The sequence below is a fragment of the Fusarium verticillioides genome, chromosome 5, assembly GCF_000149555.1.
Source record: "Fusarium verticillioides 7600 chromosome 5, whole genome shotgun sequence".
Classification (NCBI taxonomy): domain Eukaryota; kingdom Fungi; phylum Ascomycota; class Sordariomycetes; order Hypocreales; family Nectriaceae; genus Fusarium; species Fusarium verticillioides.
The window spans coordinates 1,110,841-1,127,612 of record NC_031679.1 but is presented as its reverse complement, the minus strand read 5'-3'; the positions used below and the strand labels follow the sequence as shown (position 1 = coordinate 1,127,612).

At 49.6% G+C, this 16,772-nt stretch overlaps 8 protein-coding genes across 8 annotated transcripts; 5 read left to right on the top strand and 3 right to left on the bottom strand.

The window, feature by feature from the left end:
- Positions 1–197: 197 nt before the first annotated feature.
- FVEG_03032 (hypothetical protein) lies at positions 198–1,961 on the top strand (the record flags this gene model as incomplete). The annotated part of the gene is made up of 2 exons (XM_018890600.1): positions 198–990; positions 1,049–1,961. 2 exons carry the CDS (start codon positions 198–200, stop codon positions 1,837–1,839), a joined length of 1,584 nt encoding a protein of 527 aa, XP_018746944.1. The 3' UTR covers positions 1,840–1,961.
- A 373-nt stretch (positions 1,962–2,334) lies between these two features.
- Positions 2,335–5,255, top strand: FVEG_03033 (hypothetical protein). The gene is made up of 2 exons (XM_018890601.1): positions 2,335–4,727; positions 4,782–5,255. Exons 1-2 carry the CDS (start codon positions 3,398–3,400, stop codon positions 4,931–4,933), a joined length of 1,482 nt encoding a protein of 493 aa, XP_018746945.1. The 5' UTR covers positions 2,335–3,397; the 3' UTR covers positions 4,934–5,255.
- A 963-nt stretch (positions 5,256–6,218) lies between these two features.
- Positions 6,219–7,396, top strand: FVEG_03034 (hypothetical protein). Its single transcript, XM_018890602.1, has 2 exons — positions 6,219–6,994; positions 7,054–7,396. Exons 1-2 carry the CDS (start codon positions 6,677–6,679, stop codon positions 7,186–7,188), a joined length of 453 nt encoding a protein of 150 aa, XP_018746946.1. The 5' UTR covers positions 6,219–6,676; the 3' UTR covers positions 7,189–7,396.
- A 330-nt stretch (positions 7,397–7,726) lies between these two features.
- FVEG_03035 (H/ACA ribonucleoprotein complex subunit 2) lies at positions 7,727–8,782 on the bottom strand (the record flags this gene model as incomplete). The annotated part of the gene is made up of 2 exons (XM_018890603.1): positions 7,727–8,419; positions 8,473–8,782. The coding sequence occupies 2 exons, from the start codon at positions 8,780–8,782 to the stop codon at positions 8,004–8,006; spliced, it is 726 nt and encodes a 241-aa protein (XP_018746947.1). The 3' UTR covers positions 7,727–8,003.
- A 397-nt stretch (positions 8,783–9,179) lies between these two features.
- FVEG_03036 (cytochrome b-c1 complex subunit 8) lies at positions 9,180–10,158 on the bottom strand. The gene is made up of 4 exons (XM_018890604.1): positions 9,989–10,158; positions 9,820–9,845; positions 9,427–9,604; positions 9,180–9,374 (listed from the first exon to the last, which is right to left on the bottom strand). Exons 1-4 carry the CDS (start codon positions 10,039–10,041, stop codon positions 9,317–9,319), a joined length of 315 nt encoding a protein of 104 aa, XP_018746948.1. The 5' UTR covers positions 10,042–10,158; the 3' UTR covers positions 9,180–9,316.
- FVEG_03037 (prohibitin-1) lies at positions 9,999–11,679 on the top strand. The gene is made up of 2 exons (XM_018890605.1): positions 9,999–10,765; positions 10,816–11,679. Exons 1-2 carry the CDS (start codon positions 10,436–10,438, stop codon positions 11,326–11,328), a joined length of 843 nt encoding a protein of 280 aa, XP_018746949.1. The 5' UTR covers positions 9,999–10,435; the 3' UTR covers positions 11,329–11,679.
- FVEG_03038 (hypothetical protein) lies at positions 11,647–13,608 on the bottom strand (the record flags this gene model as incomplete). Its single annotated transcript, XM_018890606.1, has 1 exon — positions 11,647–13,608. The coding sequence occupies exon 1, from the start codon at positions 13,603–13,605 to the stop codon at positions 11,647–11,649; it is 1,959 nt and encodes a 652-aa protein (XP_018746950.1). The 5' UTR covers positions 13,606–13,608.
- A 968-nt stretch (positions 13,609–14,576) lies between these two features.
- On the top strand, positions 14,577–16,647 carry FVEG_03039 (hypothetical protein). The gene is made up of 3 exons (XM_018890607.1): positions 14,577–14,997; positions 15,059–15,358; positions 15,419–16,647. The coding sequence occupies exons 1-3, from the start codon at positions 14,920–14,922 to the stop codon at positions 16,373–16,375; spliced, it is 1,335 nt and encodes a 444-aa protein (XP_018746951.1). The 5' UTR covers positions 14,577–14,919; the 3' UTR covers positions 16,376–16,647.
- Positions 16,648–16,772: the final 125 nt, after the last annotated feature.

The window sequence follows — 16,772 nt, the reverse complement described above, 5'->3', positions numbered from 1 at the left end:
AGTGATCAAATAAAGTAGATGCTCTTTCCTCCCTTTAAGAGATGTCCCCCCCCCCGAGTAGGTATGCTCAGTGTCTACAAAGTTTATGACAATGAATCCGATATTTTTACAAACTCAGATACAAGGCCTTTCAAACAGTCTGTTGTTACTTTTCTCCCTCTTCTCCTCATCTTCATGTACAAACCTTATCTGTCATCATGGTGACGCTCCGTAGCCAGACACGAGCTGAGAAGGCCTCCCACTCGAGTTGGGCTCTTCTCCCTCAAGAGATCCGCCGCATGATCCTAGAGGATATCTCTAGTCAAAGACGATGGAGTTGTGCGTCCACTGTCTGTAAAGAATGGCATGCCATTATTGCATCAAAAAATCTTAATCGACTTGAGTTGAGCGGAGCATCCGCCGAAGGCCTGGAAACAATCATTCTGCAAAGGCACCTCATTCGCAAAGTTTACCTCAACATCCAGCTTCATCTCTATAGGTGTAGCCAGTGTCCGGGATATATCCCTCCATTTGTCCCTGTGAGGCTCATCAAAGAGGCACTACGAAAGCTGACCAAAGCGCTCGCAACCTGGAGGCCTACACATCATATAACGTTGGAGCTCAATGCGTACTCACCGTCTGACCCGGATCACTGCTTCAAGAACCATCTTTACGGATTCGAGTACGAAAATGATGTAAATTTTCTTGAGAAGCAGATAGTTTTGCATGATCCAGTCCACGGCTGGTTCAGAGGGAAGCAGGTGACGCCTCCAACGCCTGCAGCTGTTCATCAGCTGTTCAGCACAATCATTCCAAAGATCAGCGGCAAGAGACTCTCAAAAGTTCCAGCAATTAAAAGGGTCGCGATCCGCCGACAGATGCGACGTGAAATCGACCGCGTCGCGCTCTCCGAATTGCTAAAGAAGTTCCCAAATCTCGAGAGTATCAACTACGAGCCGTGGCGGGTTCTGTTCCACATACCAAATTTACTTGGCTCGAGTTATGACCAGAGTAAGTCAACGGCAGACACGAAAGGCATGTCCCGGCATCTAACACTCTCGTGCAATAGGTTTACAGGATGGGCTTCCCACATGGCCGCAGCACATCAGATCAGTGACCATTTTCGAGGATTTCAACGAACAGATCATGGAAGCTACTCGGAGGAACGTGAACTCGACCATTATTGTGGCATCCATGCAAATAGAGACCCGCCGGCATACAAAATATGAGCTGGGGGAAGCATTTGCCGTGAAGAGCCGTAACCTCGGACATCTCTCTGTGTCGTTCATGATCGATGCTCGAGACTTCTTCACAGCTTGCAAGATGATGAGTGACTGGCCTCGACTCCGATCGCTGATACTCACAACGCCGCTCATGACGAAAGGGTCTCGGGGCCGTATATCTGACTTTTTGGTGAATGCTGGCCGAGTTGCGCAGAAGATGCAGCATTTGAAGAGCCTCGCGATCTGGCACTGTTCTCGCGACGATGCTAGTGCGGTCATCTTCCACAAGAATGAAGATGAGGGCATCAAGGTACATGGCTCAGCGACTCTCACATGGCGAGGAACACGCGAGTTCGACTTCAGTGAAGAAGTGGTTGAGACATGGCAGAAAGTTGTCTGCACATGTAATTCTCATCAAGGATATGTTGGCCAATGCGACTCTCATCAACTCCTTTGCAGGATCGAACGAGTGGAGGGCGAAATAATCTCTCATGGCGATGCTATCCACCATCTCCGTTTGCCTGATGGTGTGATTGATCCTACATCGCTGTGGCAGATACGCCAGGAAGGGATATTGCAAGCAGAGACCTGGGCAGTGAAAGCTGAGCCAGATGATGGATCTGAGGAAGATCAATAGCGAAGCTGTTATGAGGAGGAAACAAGATCACTGTGGTGGCATGAGCTGTCTGGGAAACAAAAGGAAGACTTGCGTTGATTGTAGTTGCTTTGTGGAAGAAGTCTTTTATTTTAATACGCCGTTGGCTAAGGGGTGGCATAAAGCTCACCTATGACAAGGTCATGTCCTAAGGTTACAAAAAGACTTAGACAGTACTTGCAGTATCAAGAGAAGTTGAAATAAACTTGGTAGGATCTTATACTGTTTTGTTTCTCGACTGATGTACGGTCTCAAGTCTTCTGACCCAGACAGAGACCTAGGTAGCCCGGTCATTTATGATAGTGGAGGACATAAAAGTTGGGAATTCTGTAATGGAGAGCATATGTGATTGATACGAGCCGCGGTATCCAATAACCCCTGTAGCGCTACTGTAGCAGGGACCAGTGATGCACTGAAAGCAGCCTAGAAACTCGAGTTCGCAGGCTGGAGCCCCTCCACTCCAAAGCCTGGCAGTTCCCCAGCATCTCGGCACCTCAATCCCCAACACGTGCCATCCCTCTCAACCATCATCCGTCGTCAATCGAGCCACCCATCAGCGAATTCTCTCACATCTCACTCCCTTTGTGATCTACTCACTCCTTTCTGGATTGATCTGATTTGACCAGATCCCTTACGCTCTCTTTGCGCGCGCTCAAAGCGGCTCGTAAACTTGCCCCCCTCATCCAGTCTTATCTTTATTCCTCTCCAGCAATCAATCGCCACGGGCTTCTTTGTTCTTGTCTCTCACGAGCTAGAAGAAAAAAAGGACAGACTCCCCGCCTCACCCGTCGATAGCCCACTATACTTACGTACTTGCTACTGTTTTACAACTAGCGCTGCAGGGCTGCTTATTTCTAGCTTGGAAGAACCCGATCTTGGACCTAACTTAGTTGACCAACAAAAGGCTCCCCAGCCTTAGAACTCTCTCCAGCAGCCAGCTCCCCTCTCAACGCCACGAAACAGTTGATAACTACAGTACTCGCTGACAACCGTGCGAGGGCGGCTTGTCTTTGCTCTGTCTTGCCTTGCCTTGTCTTGTCTAGCAGTCTATACAACCAACCGACAGGTTACTAGACCAGGCTAACCTGATCGTCTCATCACTCAAGACATCTGTACTTTTGGATTGCATTTGTTTCTGCTGCTTGGGCTTTGTCGTGCGAAAAGTGTCCTTGTTAATTCCTCCCTGGCACTCTTTTATCATTCGGCCATTTTGTATGTACATTCCCTGGCCCTACCATCGCGATTGTACTGCGCCCCTGTCCTAGTCCTCGCCTCTATCCTTATTTTTTCTCGCTTGGCCGCACGCATTCGATGCCTTCTTGACATTCGTTTCACTTCCTGTCAATCAGCTTTTGTATCGACGGCTTCTCCTTCCCGCGAAACCAGGCCGGCCAATAGCCCGACGATCCGTTCCTCGGGACTGTTTCCCTTCTTTCCGTCCGCCGTCACAGAATTCCGAACTCTTTGCACCAACCTTGAAGACTCGAACGTATCCCCTGAACTGCTTCTTCTACCTCATGGAATGCGATAGCCTGTGGCGATGAACTCCCTCAACATCCTAACGGCCCGCGTATCGCCGCCCCCAAGTCCAACTCAATCTCGATCGAACAGCATAGGAGGAGGTCCCATTGGTACAATTGGATTGGCCTCCGAAGACCAGCACGGCGACGACAGACTCTCCGGTCACGAGACCGAATCCTTTGCCCAGGATACTATCGACGAATCGCGATACACCGAAAAGCCGGCTGACGAGAGTCCACCATTGCTCAACGACACAGGCGACAGCCAAAAACGAAGCTCATGGTGGCACTCTATCCCTCGACGCTTTGCTTCCAGCATTATTGGTTCTATTAGATGGGTTCTTGCGACACTGGCATCTCCAGGTGTCTATCTCATTGCATGTTTCTATGACGAATACGGCAACTTCGCACCCTTTACACAGCTCGGAAAACTATTTGGATTGCACGGACCTCGACATAAGACCATGGAAGAATCTGAAAATGTTTCTGAAAAAGACTATGGCAGGACTACAGGATATAGGAAGCTAGCACCAAGACCGAGGCCCGTATCATCGTCATCGACGTCATCAGGCCTCTCATCGGAATCGGAATCGGATGGATCGCGGTCTGGCAGTCTCAGTCGACACGCACGATCAAAGTCACTACAGCCTGCAGAGGAAACCGGTCCGACGAGAAGGTCAATTCGCATCAAGCTCAACAGCGACGAAGATCTCAGGCAGCGGAAGCATAGGAAAACGCAATCGGCAGTCGCGCGAACAAAGGCTAGTGATTTGGGCGGCGGCGACCTCTCGGCGCATCTGAAATCTCCCACTTCCCCCATTGCAGCGCTCACCAAGTACCCTAAGACACCGGCACCACCTCGACCTTTGATCCCACGCAGGCAGCCGTCCTATATCAACCTCGAACCACCGACGAGCCCGCAGAAGACCCTGATTCTAGATCTAGACGAAACCTTGATACACAGCATGTCCAAGGGCGGCAGGATGAGTACCGGACACATGGTTGAAGTGCGCTTGAACACAACATATGTGGGGGTTGGTGGGCAGACATCGATTGGACCGCAGCATCCGATTCTATACTGGGTTAACAAGCGACCGTATTGCGACGAGTTTTTGAGGAGGGTATGCAAGTGGTACAACCTGGTTGTTTTCACGGCATCGGTGCAGGAGTACGCAGATCCAGTGATTGACTGGCTGGAGGCGGAGAGGAAGTATTTCTCGGCGCGATACTATCGCCAGCACTGCACGTTCCGGCAAGGCGCTTTCATCAAGGACCTCAGTTCGGTCGAGTCAGACCTGAGCAAGGTCATGATTCTGGACAACAGTCCGTTGAGTTATCTGTTTCACCAAGGTAAGCTGCCTCAGCCGGATTTCGGAGGGAAGACTGTTAACATTCGTTTGTCAGACAATGCGATTCCCATCCAGGGGTGGATCAATGATCCGACGGATACAGACTTGATGCATTTGGTGCCGCTGCTGGAGGGTCTGCAGTATGTTCATGATGTTAGGGCGTTGTTAGCCCTGAGGGGTGGTGAAGATGGTCAACATATGGCATAACCTATGATATTTATTAGGCATAACTTATGATAAGGTACTTTAATTTGGAGTTGATTTCTCGTTGTCGCTGTAGATTACGTGGGTAAAGCTGGTCGCTTATTACGGAGTAGATGTGGCGGGAGAGCAACCGCCATGTTACCCCAGACCCGACGAGAGTGGCTTGACATAAGGTAGTTCAGGTAAACTTCTGATGATATTACCTATGCATATCGTCGACTTTGGGGTCGGATATATGATGATGCAGTTGTCTTTATTCATAAGTCCTTAGACTAGGTTCTCAATCTTAGGGTAACCGCCAAATTGGCAAAGCTCGAGTTACAACACTTTTGGAAGCGTTCGAGCAACCAAGTTAAGTGCCGGATTGCTGGCTGTCGTCTTGTGATGCACCAAAATATTTCCAATTACCTTAGACACAAGCTGCTTTGTGTTCACAAAACAAAGAACAAGGGTCCATCCACAATCACACGTCAAATCCGTCATGACATCCCAATCCTCTGTCCTCGAATTGTGATGTCCAGGGACAGGGTCTGGTGTCAAAGGCATGTGGTGAAAGTCGGAGACAAGAGTTGCAGGTTAGCTCGAAACGGAATGTGTTGCTGAGCCGGCTGTTTTCGGGAGGCCAGGACTGGCTTTACAAGGTTTGAAGATGGGAATTTTGGTTGAACTGAGAAGTTGGAAACGGGGAATAAAAAACAAGCTTTGGGCCGGCTTCGGTTCCGCGGATCACATCAGACACTTTTCAGCTGAAGACTCCTGAAGGGGAGTTCGGCTGGAAAGGGAGACAATGGCAGAAGAAAAAGTTAACAATGGCCGGCTTTGATATGACCGGGGTTTATTGTGTGTGAGAGAGAGCCGAGGGAAAGGAAAGGAATAGATGCAGATGACGCCGTGACACCGTCACTCGTCACTCACTTCTGAGAAAGCCTGGGTACTCTGTAGTCTGTACGGAGTACTGTGCTAGAGATCCATTTGGTTATGGCGCTGTTTCCCGCTTAAGACTTGCTTGCATTCATGGACGGGAACTGAAATGAACTCTGCTGCACTTGGTAGCAGCAGCAGCTACTGGTACAAACCCTGGTCACCAAGACACTTGCCCTGGCCCTGGACCTGGACCTACAGCACCTTAGCCTAGACCAAGCAAGCTTCCCCATCTTTTGCCCCGCCCGCAGGAGATCAAGCTCCTGTAGCTCCAATTGCAGACAGGGCAGCAGCTGTGAGCATGTAAGAGTGAGTGAGTGAGTGGGTGAGCTCTGCTATGGATGGATGACATGTCTGAGTCGTACACGTAAACGTCAGATCAGATACAAAGTTGGCAGGGGAGCAGAGGAAAAAATAAGAGATGCACCCCGCAATAAGTGAAGGCCAGTGAATTAAATCGGTTAGTGGCAGTGAAGAGCAGCTGCAGTGGCTGGAACATGGAGGAAAACGGTCCAGAGTTGAAATTTGTCTCACCAAATGGTGACATCATCACATCTGGTGACGACACAAGGGCAGATGAGAGGAGGGGAGAACCCGAGAAACAGTCAAGGCAATGGAAGGGCAAGCCACCCGGAAGCGCTTTTCTCAATGATGCGAGATCGAGATCTGTGACGAGCTCGAGAGTACAAATACTGTGAAGGATCCAATCCAACCAGCTACCTTATACCTACCACCTTGATCTTTCACACTCCAACTCAACTACTCATCTCAACCAACCAATTGAAGCTATACCCATCTCTAAATTCTTCAACTCATCACATCAAAATGTCTCTGCACTATCTCCCCCCCGTCAAGCCCTCTGCCATCGCTCTCGGCACGGCCTTCAACCACGGCATTGAGCTCGCCGTCCTCGCTCCCATCTTCGGCCAGACCTACCAGCGCGCCAAGGCTGCCAACACCAAGGAGGAGTTCATCCGCTCCAAGGAGGCTTCCGGTGCTGCTCTCGCCTGGGGCTCTTCCCTCATCGGCTCTGCTCTTCAGTCTTATGGTGTCGGTGCTCTCATCAACGCCACTGGTACCCTGAGCTACAAGGGCGCTGCTTACCTTGGATCCCTCATCTTCTTCGCTACCTCTGCTCCCGGCGTATGTTTTCACTCTTCCCTCCTACTGCATCTATTCACTCACTAACTGACCTTCTACAGTACATTGCTCAGATCTTCGTAGAGAAGCGACCTCTCGACACCGTCGGCGTCAGCCTGGCTACCAAGCTCGTTGAGACCCTCGGTCTCTCCGTCTTCCTCACCTGGTGGGGAACCCGAACCAACCCTTTTGAGTAAATCCTCTCTTGACCAAGGTTTCTTAATCTCCCCACGATCGGGATAGGGTTTTCGTGATGAATTTGTTATACCGCGGCTTCGGGCCTGTGTGAAATACCTAGGGATAGGGACGATGTACCTATAACAGAAAGCCAATAAGGCAAAATAATACCACACAAATGAACAAAACTATAAACTGATAAAGTGATGTCAATTACTTGAATGCATAGTACTCGACCACCGGAAAGCTATTTATGAAGTGATGTGTTTACCATAAAGGGACCTTGCGGCAACTGCCAATCGTTAGTGTGTGGCTGAGGTTATCCAAAGACTCGAATTATGCCGAGGCCATGGTTTGTCCTAGAGCCAGTCAATGATGTGATCAGACTAAGTCGAGTATCCAGAGAAGGTTCCAGCTGTGACAATGCTTCGGTATTGAGCTGTCACATTCGGGTGTATTGTGGTGGTGTTGAGGTTGGGTCGCGTGCCGTGGCTTGACGAATGATGCGAACTTCGTGAACATATCAACATCACGAGCTCACAGGTTACAGCTCAAGATCTGCCATGTTTCAACTTCAAGGACCCTTGATAATCATGTCCCATTTTTAATGCAATAGCTAAACCTGAACGCCGCCAAAGCCCTCATCCAGCCGTTGGTTCTCCGGCTAGATGTTCTGGTATAATACATCCAGACTTGTACTTGTTCTAACACACCACACCATCCGCTCCAGGGTACCCTTTCTCTTTCTTGATCTTTGGGGATCCCGGCTCTCTCTTCATCTTCGGACCTTTCCTACAATGACGGCACTGTCGCGTCGTCGATGGACCTTGTCCCCCTAGTACTTGGTTCCACCCTTGACCCAGAAAGCCTGCTTGCCATACTCTTTCTGCACGTACTTGACGAGGGACGCGTAGCTCTCGCCGAACGCCTCACCATCATCCTCGCCGTCCTTGTCAGCGGACTTGTCCTTTGACTTCTTGCCCTCGGCCTTCTCCATGATCATGACCACAGATGTAGGGCGCTTGGTCTTGGCGGCAGCGCCGAGCTCGGCGCGCGACGTGACGAAGATGAAGGGCACATTGTGGTCCTCGCACAGCACGGGGAGGTGAGAGATGACGTCCATGGGAGAGATGTCGCCGGCGATGATGACAACGCCGGGGAAAGAGGTGTTGCCGGGGGCGGAAGGGGGAGACTTTCGGAGAGTCTTGACGACCTCCTTGACACCGCGCTTCAGGGTGTTGTTCTTGGCGGCTGTGAAATGTTAGCGATCTGTTCGAAATACATCGTTCACTGTAGTCGCATACCCTTTCGGATGGTCTTATAAACCTTCTTCATGCCCTTCTCATCCGCCACGGGGAGGGCGAAAGGAACGACAACGCGCTCAAGAGGCAGCTCAGCGGCCTTCTCCTCTTCAGCATCAGAATCCTCGTCCATGTTGGCAGCAGCAGCGGCAGCGACGGGGGCATCTTGCTGGAGCTTCTCCTCAAGGGCGGCGGCGAGCTTCTCCTTCTTGTCCTTCTTATCCTTCTTCTCCTTCTTGGACTTTGAGACGCCGGACTCGTCGCTTCTCTTCTTGTCCTTCTTCTCCTTCTTATCGGGCTTCTCGGCGGCCATTGCTGCGGTTCTCTCGAGGAAGCTTCGTCGAAGTTATTACTTGTGTATTCTTGGAAGTCGCACGGAGATTGTGTGTGCGAATTGAAGGTTCCTCGGCAATGTTGGTGGTCGCAAAGTTACAGTGTTTTCTTTTAGCACTCCACTGACCTCGAAATTTTCCAACTTTTTTTTTCTCCAGCGAGCGGAAGAAGAGCTATCGCGCAGAGTTTCGGCGTTATGTGCCGCCGGTTCCGTACAACGCTTCTGTATTCACGTGACCTTATAATCGAACAGTCCAATCATGCTCTCGGCAATGACTATTACCAGTAGATCCGATATTGATTCGAATCATCAAGAGATACGACATTGATGGGGTAACTGGGCTAGAGACTTCAATTCGACTGTAATTTATAGATGTCGAAAGGCCAAATAACAAGGAAATAGTGTGACTGCCATCTATTGCACCTCCTCATCTAGGTATTGATGTTGTACAATGAGTCCAGAGGACCTACTCCAACACATCCGCCATGGTTTTGCTCCAATAATTTAACCAATTTACTCCTCCTCATCACCGAACTCGGCACGGCCAGCCTTGGAGTTAAGATACTCGCTTCTGTAAATATAATTAGTATTCTGTCGTGGTTGAGCGCCGTGCATGAACGTACCGCTCGACGGCCCAGTTCATGATGTAGTAACCGGCAATCATGGGAGGAAGCCAGTAGAAGATTTGGCTCTTGGTTCGGCGGAAAGTGTTGAAGATGGCATCGTTGAAGGCACCGGCCCAAGGGTTCTGTCGGTTGGCGGACAGACCGTAAGTGATGATACCACGCTGCTTCTCACCACCTGATTATCGAGTTAGTCTCCAGTTTCGTCGATGACGTTGATGAGCCCCGGATAATATCCCATCAATGAACTTCGAGACCGGTTATGCGTATGCATCGAGTTTTGGTGTTATGCTGACCCAATTGCTTCCACCTCGTGCATCGTCATTATCCGTTGGTCCGTCGCGTTCATCGATCCAGTTTCCTCGTTCGCACATCTTGGGAGCAATCACTTACCAAAGTGGCCCCAGTTACCAATGTAGCTATTGAAAAATCCGTCAGCATTTAATTACATCTCGATTGGTAGATTTCGAAGGCCCGGTGTTGTTCGTTCGATCATTAACCATTGGAAAAGCCGCACGCAACAGAACCACCAATTGCCCTCGTTCAATCGCAATCCACGTACTGTCCGTTCTTGGGGTCGGCCGCGCCGCTTCGGAGCATCTGAGTCGGTCTCATTTTGGCGGATTTGGCACGAAAAGTCGAGATCTCTCGTATGTGGTTTTTGGAGTCGTCGGTTTGGAGGCGAAAGGCAGAAAAGGGCCACTTGAGGATTTCTCGGGTTGGAAAGGAAAGCGCAGACGCAGGCTTTCCCCATCAGCCGAGCTTTCCCGAAGGAGCCTAGCTCCGAGCAACAACCCACCCGAAGGAATCCAGCAGCCAACCAGCGAATCGCACTGGGAATTTGTCTAGAGGTGGACCAAGAGCTTCAAATCATCATCGCTGTCCGTTGACTCCGAACAGCCTCAGTTACGCCTCAGTTCCCATCGATATTTGGGTTCTAGCGACCACCATTCTTGACCGACGTCTTGCAACGATACACCGAATAAGACTTTAAGCACATCACATCAAAATGGCGGCCGCTGCGAGAGCCCTCAACTTCATGTACCGCATGGCGGTCCCCGCTTCAGCTGTCGTCTTCCTAGGCAGTCAGTCCATATACGACGTCAAGGGAGGAACTCGGGCTGTCATCTTCGACAGATTGTCTGGTGTCAAGGAGACCGTCGTCAATGAAGGAACCCATTTCCTTGTTCCCTGGCTGCAGAAGAGCATCATCTTCGACGTCCGCACTAAGCCCAGGAATATCGCAACAACGACAGGCAGCAAGGATTTGCAGATGGTTAGCTTGACACTGAGAGTGCTGCACCGACCAAATGTCAAGGCTCTCCCCAAGATTTACCAGGTAAGATGAACAAGAACCCCTGATTCAGGTCATATGACTGATTCTTATAGAACCTCGGTGCCGATTACGATGAGCGAGTCCTCCCCTCTATTGGTAACGAAGTCTTGAAGGCTATCGTCGCCCAGTTCGATGCCGCAGAGCTGATCACCCAGCGAGAGGCTGTCTCTGAGCGAATTCGAAACGACCTTACTCTCCGTGCTGCCGAGTTCAACATCGCTCTTGAGGATGTTTCCATCACCCACATGACCTTCGGACGTGAGTTCACAAAGGCTGTCGAGCAGAAGCAGATCGCCCAGCAAGATGCTGAGCGAGCACGATTCATCGTCGAGCGTGCTGAGCAGGAGCGCCAAGCCAACGTCATCCGCGCCGAGGGTGAGTCCGAGTCCGCTGAGGCTATCAGCAAGGCCATCCAGAAGGCTGGTGACGGCCTCATTCAGATTCGAAAGATCGAGGCCAGTCGCGAGATTGCTGCTACTCTTTCTTCAAACCCCAACGTCGCCTACCTACCTGGTGGAAGCGGAAAGCAGGGTGGCCAGTACCTGTTGTCAGTGGGCAGGGCTTAAAGTAACGGACTTTGTATAATGTGAAGGATATTGAGGAAATGACAGGGAAATCCCCGCTTATCGTTGGCGATGAAAGCAGTTATTCATGAGCGCCAACTATGTATTTCTAGAACGAGACCAGACGGGAATGTCAACCCTATCTCGCAATGTATAATCGCCGGTGGCTTCACGGCTTCTCCCGTTCCAAAACAGCAATAACTAAGCTGAGCAGTGACCAAATCCAGAACACCTCAATATCTATGATGCCAATGCTCTCCAGTACCATGAATTTTCACATGTGTATTCACCTGTCTTGAATATGGTTCCCAGGCTCAAGAACTATGCCTCAATGAACGCCTCCGTCAGTCCTGAAGCTTTCCCAGGAGCCACGAAATTACCATCCACCAATTTCCAACCCTCTCTCTGCATATCCATCCATTCATTCCTGATCTTGAGACGAACTAGGTCTCCTGCTGCCCTTGCATCTTCAGCAGAATCATGGCCTACCATCTTCGGGCCCGTTTCCTGTTGAATCTTACGGTTGAGATGAACATCCATGAGCATCTTCAGACTATACCGATATGGCAAACCAGCCTTGTGGGGGAAGAGCAGTACGGTGTCAATTAGTGTTGGGTGCACAATACGGACTGAGTTGAGATCGTTCTCAAGACCATGTCCGATCAGGGGCGTAGTGGGGGAGATCAGTTGAAATAGTAGGTCTCTGGCAACTTCTGGAGATGAGACGATCTTCAGCTGCTTCTTCTTATGCTTCAGCTCGCCGTCTTCGCTCACATCGTCGTCGCCACTCTTAGTTGGCTTCATCGACTTGCCCGCGGTCCATGATTCAGCTTGAGCGAGGTCGTCTGGCCAGACACCAGAGTATCGCGAATTGAGATCGAGTATTTCTCCCAATGGTCGAACCAGGACATCTAGCAGTTCCTCGCCTGTCGGCCATGATGTTGCAGTTAGACGGATAAGTTCCATGCCATAAACTGTATAACCCATCTCGCAATCAAAAGCCACTGCTCTGTCCGTAGGCACGATAGGATTCTCGGGAGTTTCTGCAAAGTTAAGCACCGAGGCAAGTCTCTTGGGATCTGAGGTCTTGAATACGTGGTGATCACGAGTGAAGCAGCCAACAGAGTCGCCGACTTCTTGTCCACAACACTGATATCGTTTGGGCTGCCTATTGTTGTCGCCCGGAGCCTTGGGGGCGATGAAGGTCTTTCCCCAGTGGAACGTACATGTTCCACCAGAAGTGAGTGCGCCGTCTTCTTCACGTCTTCCAGGAAAGACCTGGAAGCGTTGTTGGCAACGGTCACATTTCTCCCATCCTGCGGCTGTTGCTACACCTTGTCTCCCCTTTTCAATATCAGCTTCTGAAGGTATACTAGCAACGTAACCATGATTTGTTAGCTTATCGATGGGAGTCAAAATGCGTTTCGTAAGCTCAACCTCCTGAGCAGGGGTCAGGCCGGTCTTGATTTCCGTGGGCTTCTCGTTGGGATCTTTTCCAGCTGCTTCGAGTTCCTTCTTCTTTATTTCGTCCTCTCTCTCGGTCTTCCACTGATCAACCTTCATTCGTTTGTGTTGCATGACTTTGTTTTTCATGACGTTAGAATACACAGCGGTCTTGTGGACGGCAACGTATTCCTCTTCGTCTAGAGTTCTGACGATAAGATCTTGATCTGATAGTAGAAGTCTCGTCTCGTCTTTCTTGATTTTAGCTTTGAGTTCTTTGTTGAGACGGGTAAGTTCCTGGTGAAGCATTTTGACTAGTCTGAGACGGATGTCGTGAGCAGCAGGCAATCGTTTAAGGAGTCTCGGATTCAGTGTCTCGGCCTTCTTGGGCTTTGCTGGTACAAGTTTTCGGGCAGAAGATGAATGCGATTCAGTAGCAGAATGACTTGTTTTGGCAATCTTTGAAGAAGCTTTTGAAGTGTGATCTTGAGTGTCCATTTTCCGTTTCAGCGGTGGAGGAGAGACTGTTCGAGCTGCTGTTTCAAGCTTCTTGGCTACAGGCTTTGGGATATCATCCGTTGGAACCCCACGAGATGTTCCAGAAGAGCTGGGTGCCCCATCCTGGGGAGTTTTAGGTGAAGGAGGCGGATGAAAGGGATCTGTCCTCACGCGCTTGCGTGGTACATCTTGGTTTGCTACGGTGGTCTCATTGCTTGTGTCATCTGATGAGAGTCCTTGTGACGGCGGTTCATATTTCTCCTTTGGATGGTTGAATGGACAGAGGCTCGCTGCGCAATCATCGCCCTTGGGACAGGGGATGTGTTTAAATAAACTCATGGTGACGACACCTCAAAGTGACGTTGAGGGCTTCTCAATATGAGCTTTGTGCCGGAATTCGTGATCATGCGAGCTTCTAACGATACTAGCGAGATGGTTGAGCGTGAATGGATGAATCGTGGTTAGAGATTGGAGCCAGGTTTAGGGTGGTTGTGCTTGGTGAGACGAAATTATAGGAGGTTATCCACTGCAGTGAGGTGAGTTGTGGTGGAGAGGTTGAAGGGAAGACCGTGCTGATATGAATGCACGTGAGCTTCTTGAAAGGTCGAAGGGGCCAGAAGAGAAAAGAACTAAATTATCGTCGTTGATTCAATTGAGATTGCATTAACTGTATGAAGCCTTTGATGTATGTAGTGATGAGGCTCAGCTTGAAAGAGAGATACAGGTAGCCTACCTAAGCTTTCAGCTCTCAAGCGGTTGCTCTCAAGGCGAGGTCCACTTTTAGATGTACCTTGCGCACTCTAAGTGCTGAACTCCGCCATGATTTTAGAGGCTCGTAAGCCATGACGCTTCATACCAACTGGAACAAGGGATGGACTTTTGGTTCTTTGTAATAACCACACCTAGAATTATAGGAATACAGCTGACTGTGTGTACTAGGTGGTTCTAACCACATACTGAAACAGATCTGGCTCTCTTATCGCGATAAACTTCCATGTTTTCAGTGCACTTACATAGTACGTACACCTAAGGTAAAAGACAGCTCGCACTCGGGTTCGCACCCCTTTGTAGGCGTCATGATAGGAATTCAGCTGGCCCAAATCTAGAAGCAACCCGCGATGGTGTGGGAAAGCGCCGCATTTGATGATCGATTAAACAGATGAAGTAAGATCCATAGACCAGTTAGTCCATGCGATCCAAACCAGAGCCATCTATTGGCAGCAGTCGGAATTCACATCTATCCGAGATATTGTGTAATTAGACTGCGATAAGTCCGCAACTATAAAGACTGAACGACGCCTCTGCTGTTATGGTCTGGGTGACCACGTCTTCAACTCAGCCCCACGGCATTAATATTCGTTAAACACCGTTGTCAGCAACCAGATTGTATTCCTAAAACGGCATATGCTGTCGCGTGTTTGGTCGACGTCGATAGTGGTCATCGATATTCTGGTGGGGACTTTAACGGCTTAACTCCGTATTCCTGCAGTTGGGCGGACTTCAGACAACCCGACTTTACGCAATCCGAAACTCCGTTGGGGGCTACATCTCCTGAGAAACCTCAACTAATTTATTCTTAAAAAGACTGGCAACGTTTCTGCCTCAGTCTCTGTTCTTTTTTGGTCATTTTAATTTCATCATACATCCTTCACCATGTCTAAACCTGTTGCTCTTGAAGATGTTACTGGCGGAAGCGCAAAGGCTACTCACCTTTGTGTTTTAGTTCACGGCGTAAGCATCATCCCCTGACGATCAATCCTTATACGTCATGCAGCGCTGACCATAGAAACAGCTTTGGGGGAACCCAAGTCATATGCGCAATGTTGCTAAGGCTTTGCGCGACGAATATTCCGAAGACGAATTATATATCCTGCCTGCCGAGAAGAACTGCGGCAACTTCACATACGATGGCATCGAGCTTGGTGGCGAGCGCGTGTGCGCAGAGATCGAGGACAAGTTGCGCAACATTGAAGAGCAAGGAGGCAAGATCACCAAGTTGAGTATTGCAGGATATTCCCTCGGTGGTCTAGTCTCGCGATATGCGGTTGGCTTGCTTTATGCGAAGGGGATTCTCGATGATCTTGAATGCATGGTAAGTCGCACCCAGGGAAACAGTAGGAGGAAGAGATTGGATAACTAACAATCCTGTCAGAACTTTACCACATTTGCATCCCCCCATCTCGGAGTGAGAACGCCACTTAAAGGATGGCACAACACCGTTTGGAACGTCCTCGGCGCCCGAACCCTATCAATGTCCGGTCGCCAACTTTTCACCATCGACAAATTCCGCGACACCAACCGACCTCTTCTCGCGGTGCTCGCCGATCCAGATTCTATCTTTATGTCCGGTCTCAAGAAGTTTAAGCGCCGCACCCTATACACAAATATTGTCAACGATCGAAGTGTGGTACACTACACATCCGCCATTACCAAACATGATCCTTATACAGACCTTGAAAAAGTCAACCTCAACTACCTTAAGGGATACGAGGGTGTGATTCTTGACCCTGACCATCCTATTGCGCTTCGACCAAAACTTCAACAAGATACCCTATTGACGGACTACGAAGCTCTCAAGAAGTGGGTCAAGAGCATACCATTTATGGTGACAGTCGGTGTTATAATTCCGATCGGAGTTGTTGTTTTCCTCGCCAACTCTGCTGTCCAAACAGTTCGAAGCGCCAATCGAATCAAGGCGCACGAGTCCGGAGAGGCTGGATTGAAGATCGAGCAGTACCGCATGCCCCTACGGATTAAGGAGATTCGAGAAGAAGTCGAACAAGCCTACGAGGTCCTCAACAGCTCACAGAACCAGCAATACTTGGCAGCGTCAGATTCAGAAGATGATCTGGCCTATGATGCCGAGGATCGCAAGCTGCTGAAGAAAGAGCGCAGAATGTCGACTCCTGGACAGCCTACGCTTGCGCTGACCCCTGATCAGTTTGAGATGATTGAGAACTTGGATGAAGCTGGCTGGCGCAAGTTTCCTGTTCACATTCAGAAGCATCGACATAGCCACGCGGCTATTGTCGTGCGCATGGATAAGGAGAGTTTCGCTGATGGTTGGGTTGTTTTGAAGCACTTTGCTGGAAGCGAGTTCCTCATGTAAGGGGAACATCCCATTGCAATGGATCATAATGGATTTATGCGGGATGCATTTGCGAGGCGTTTGGGATACTTTTAATATGGTTGGGACATATGGATAGAATTGGAGTTTGATATAATGCCCTTTATTAGACACAGGCAAGAAAACCTTTAGGACGGATATGTTAGCGCGTTTAGCGATGATACTCATTAATTCATGGAAAAACGATGATTTATAAAATGTGTGTAGCCGATCTCAAATGAAAAGCAGATCTAACAATGAGATATTGACTTCCATGTATGGTATGTCATTGTGCAGACCAAGTGACATTGATTCGTCATACCTCTATACTGTCGCATCGTGAGTTCTATAAGCTGTCGTCATCTCACCCAGCTTTGGTGTTGCAGTCTGATGACGCTAT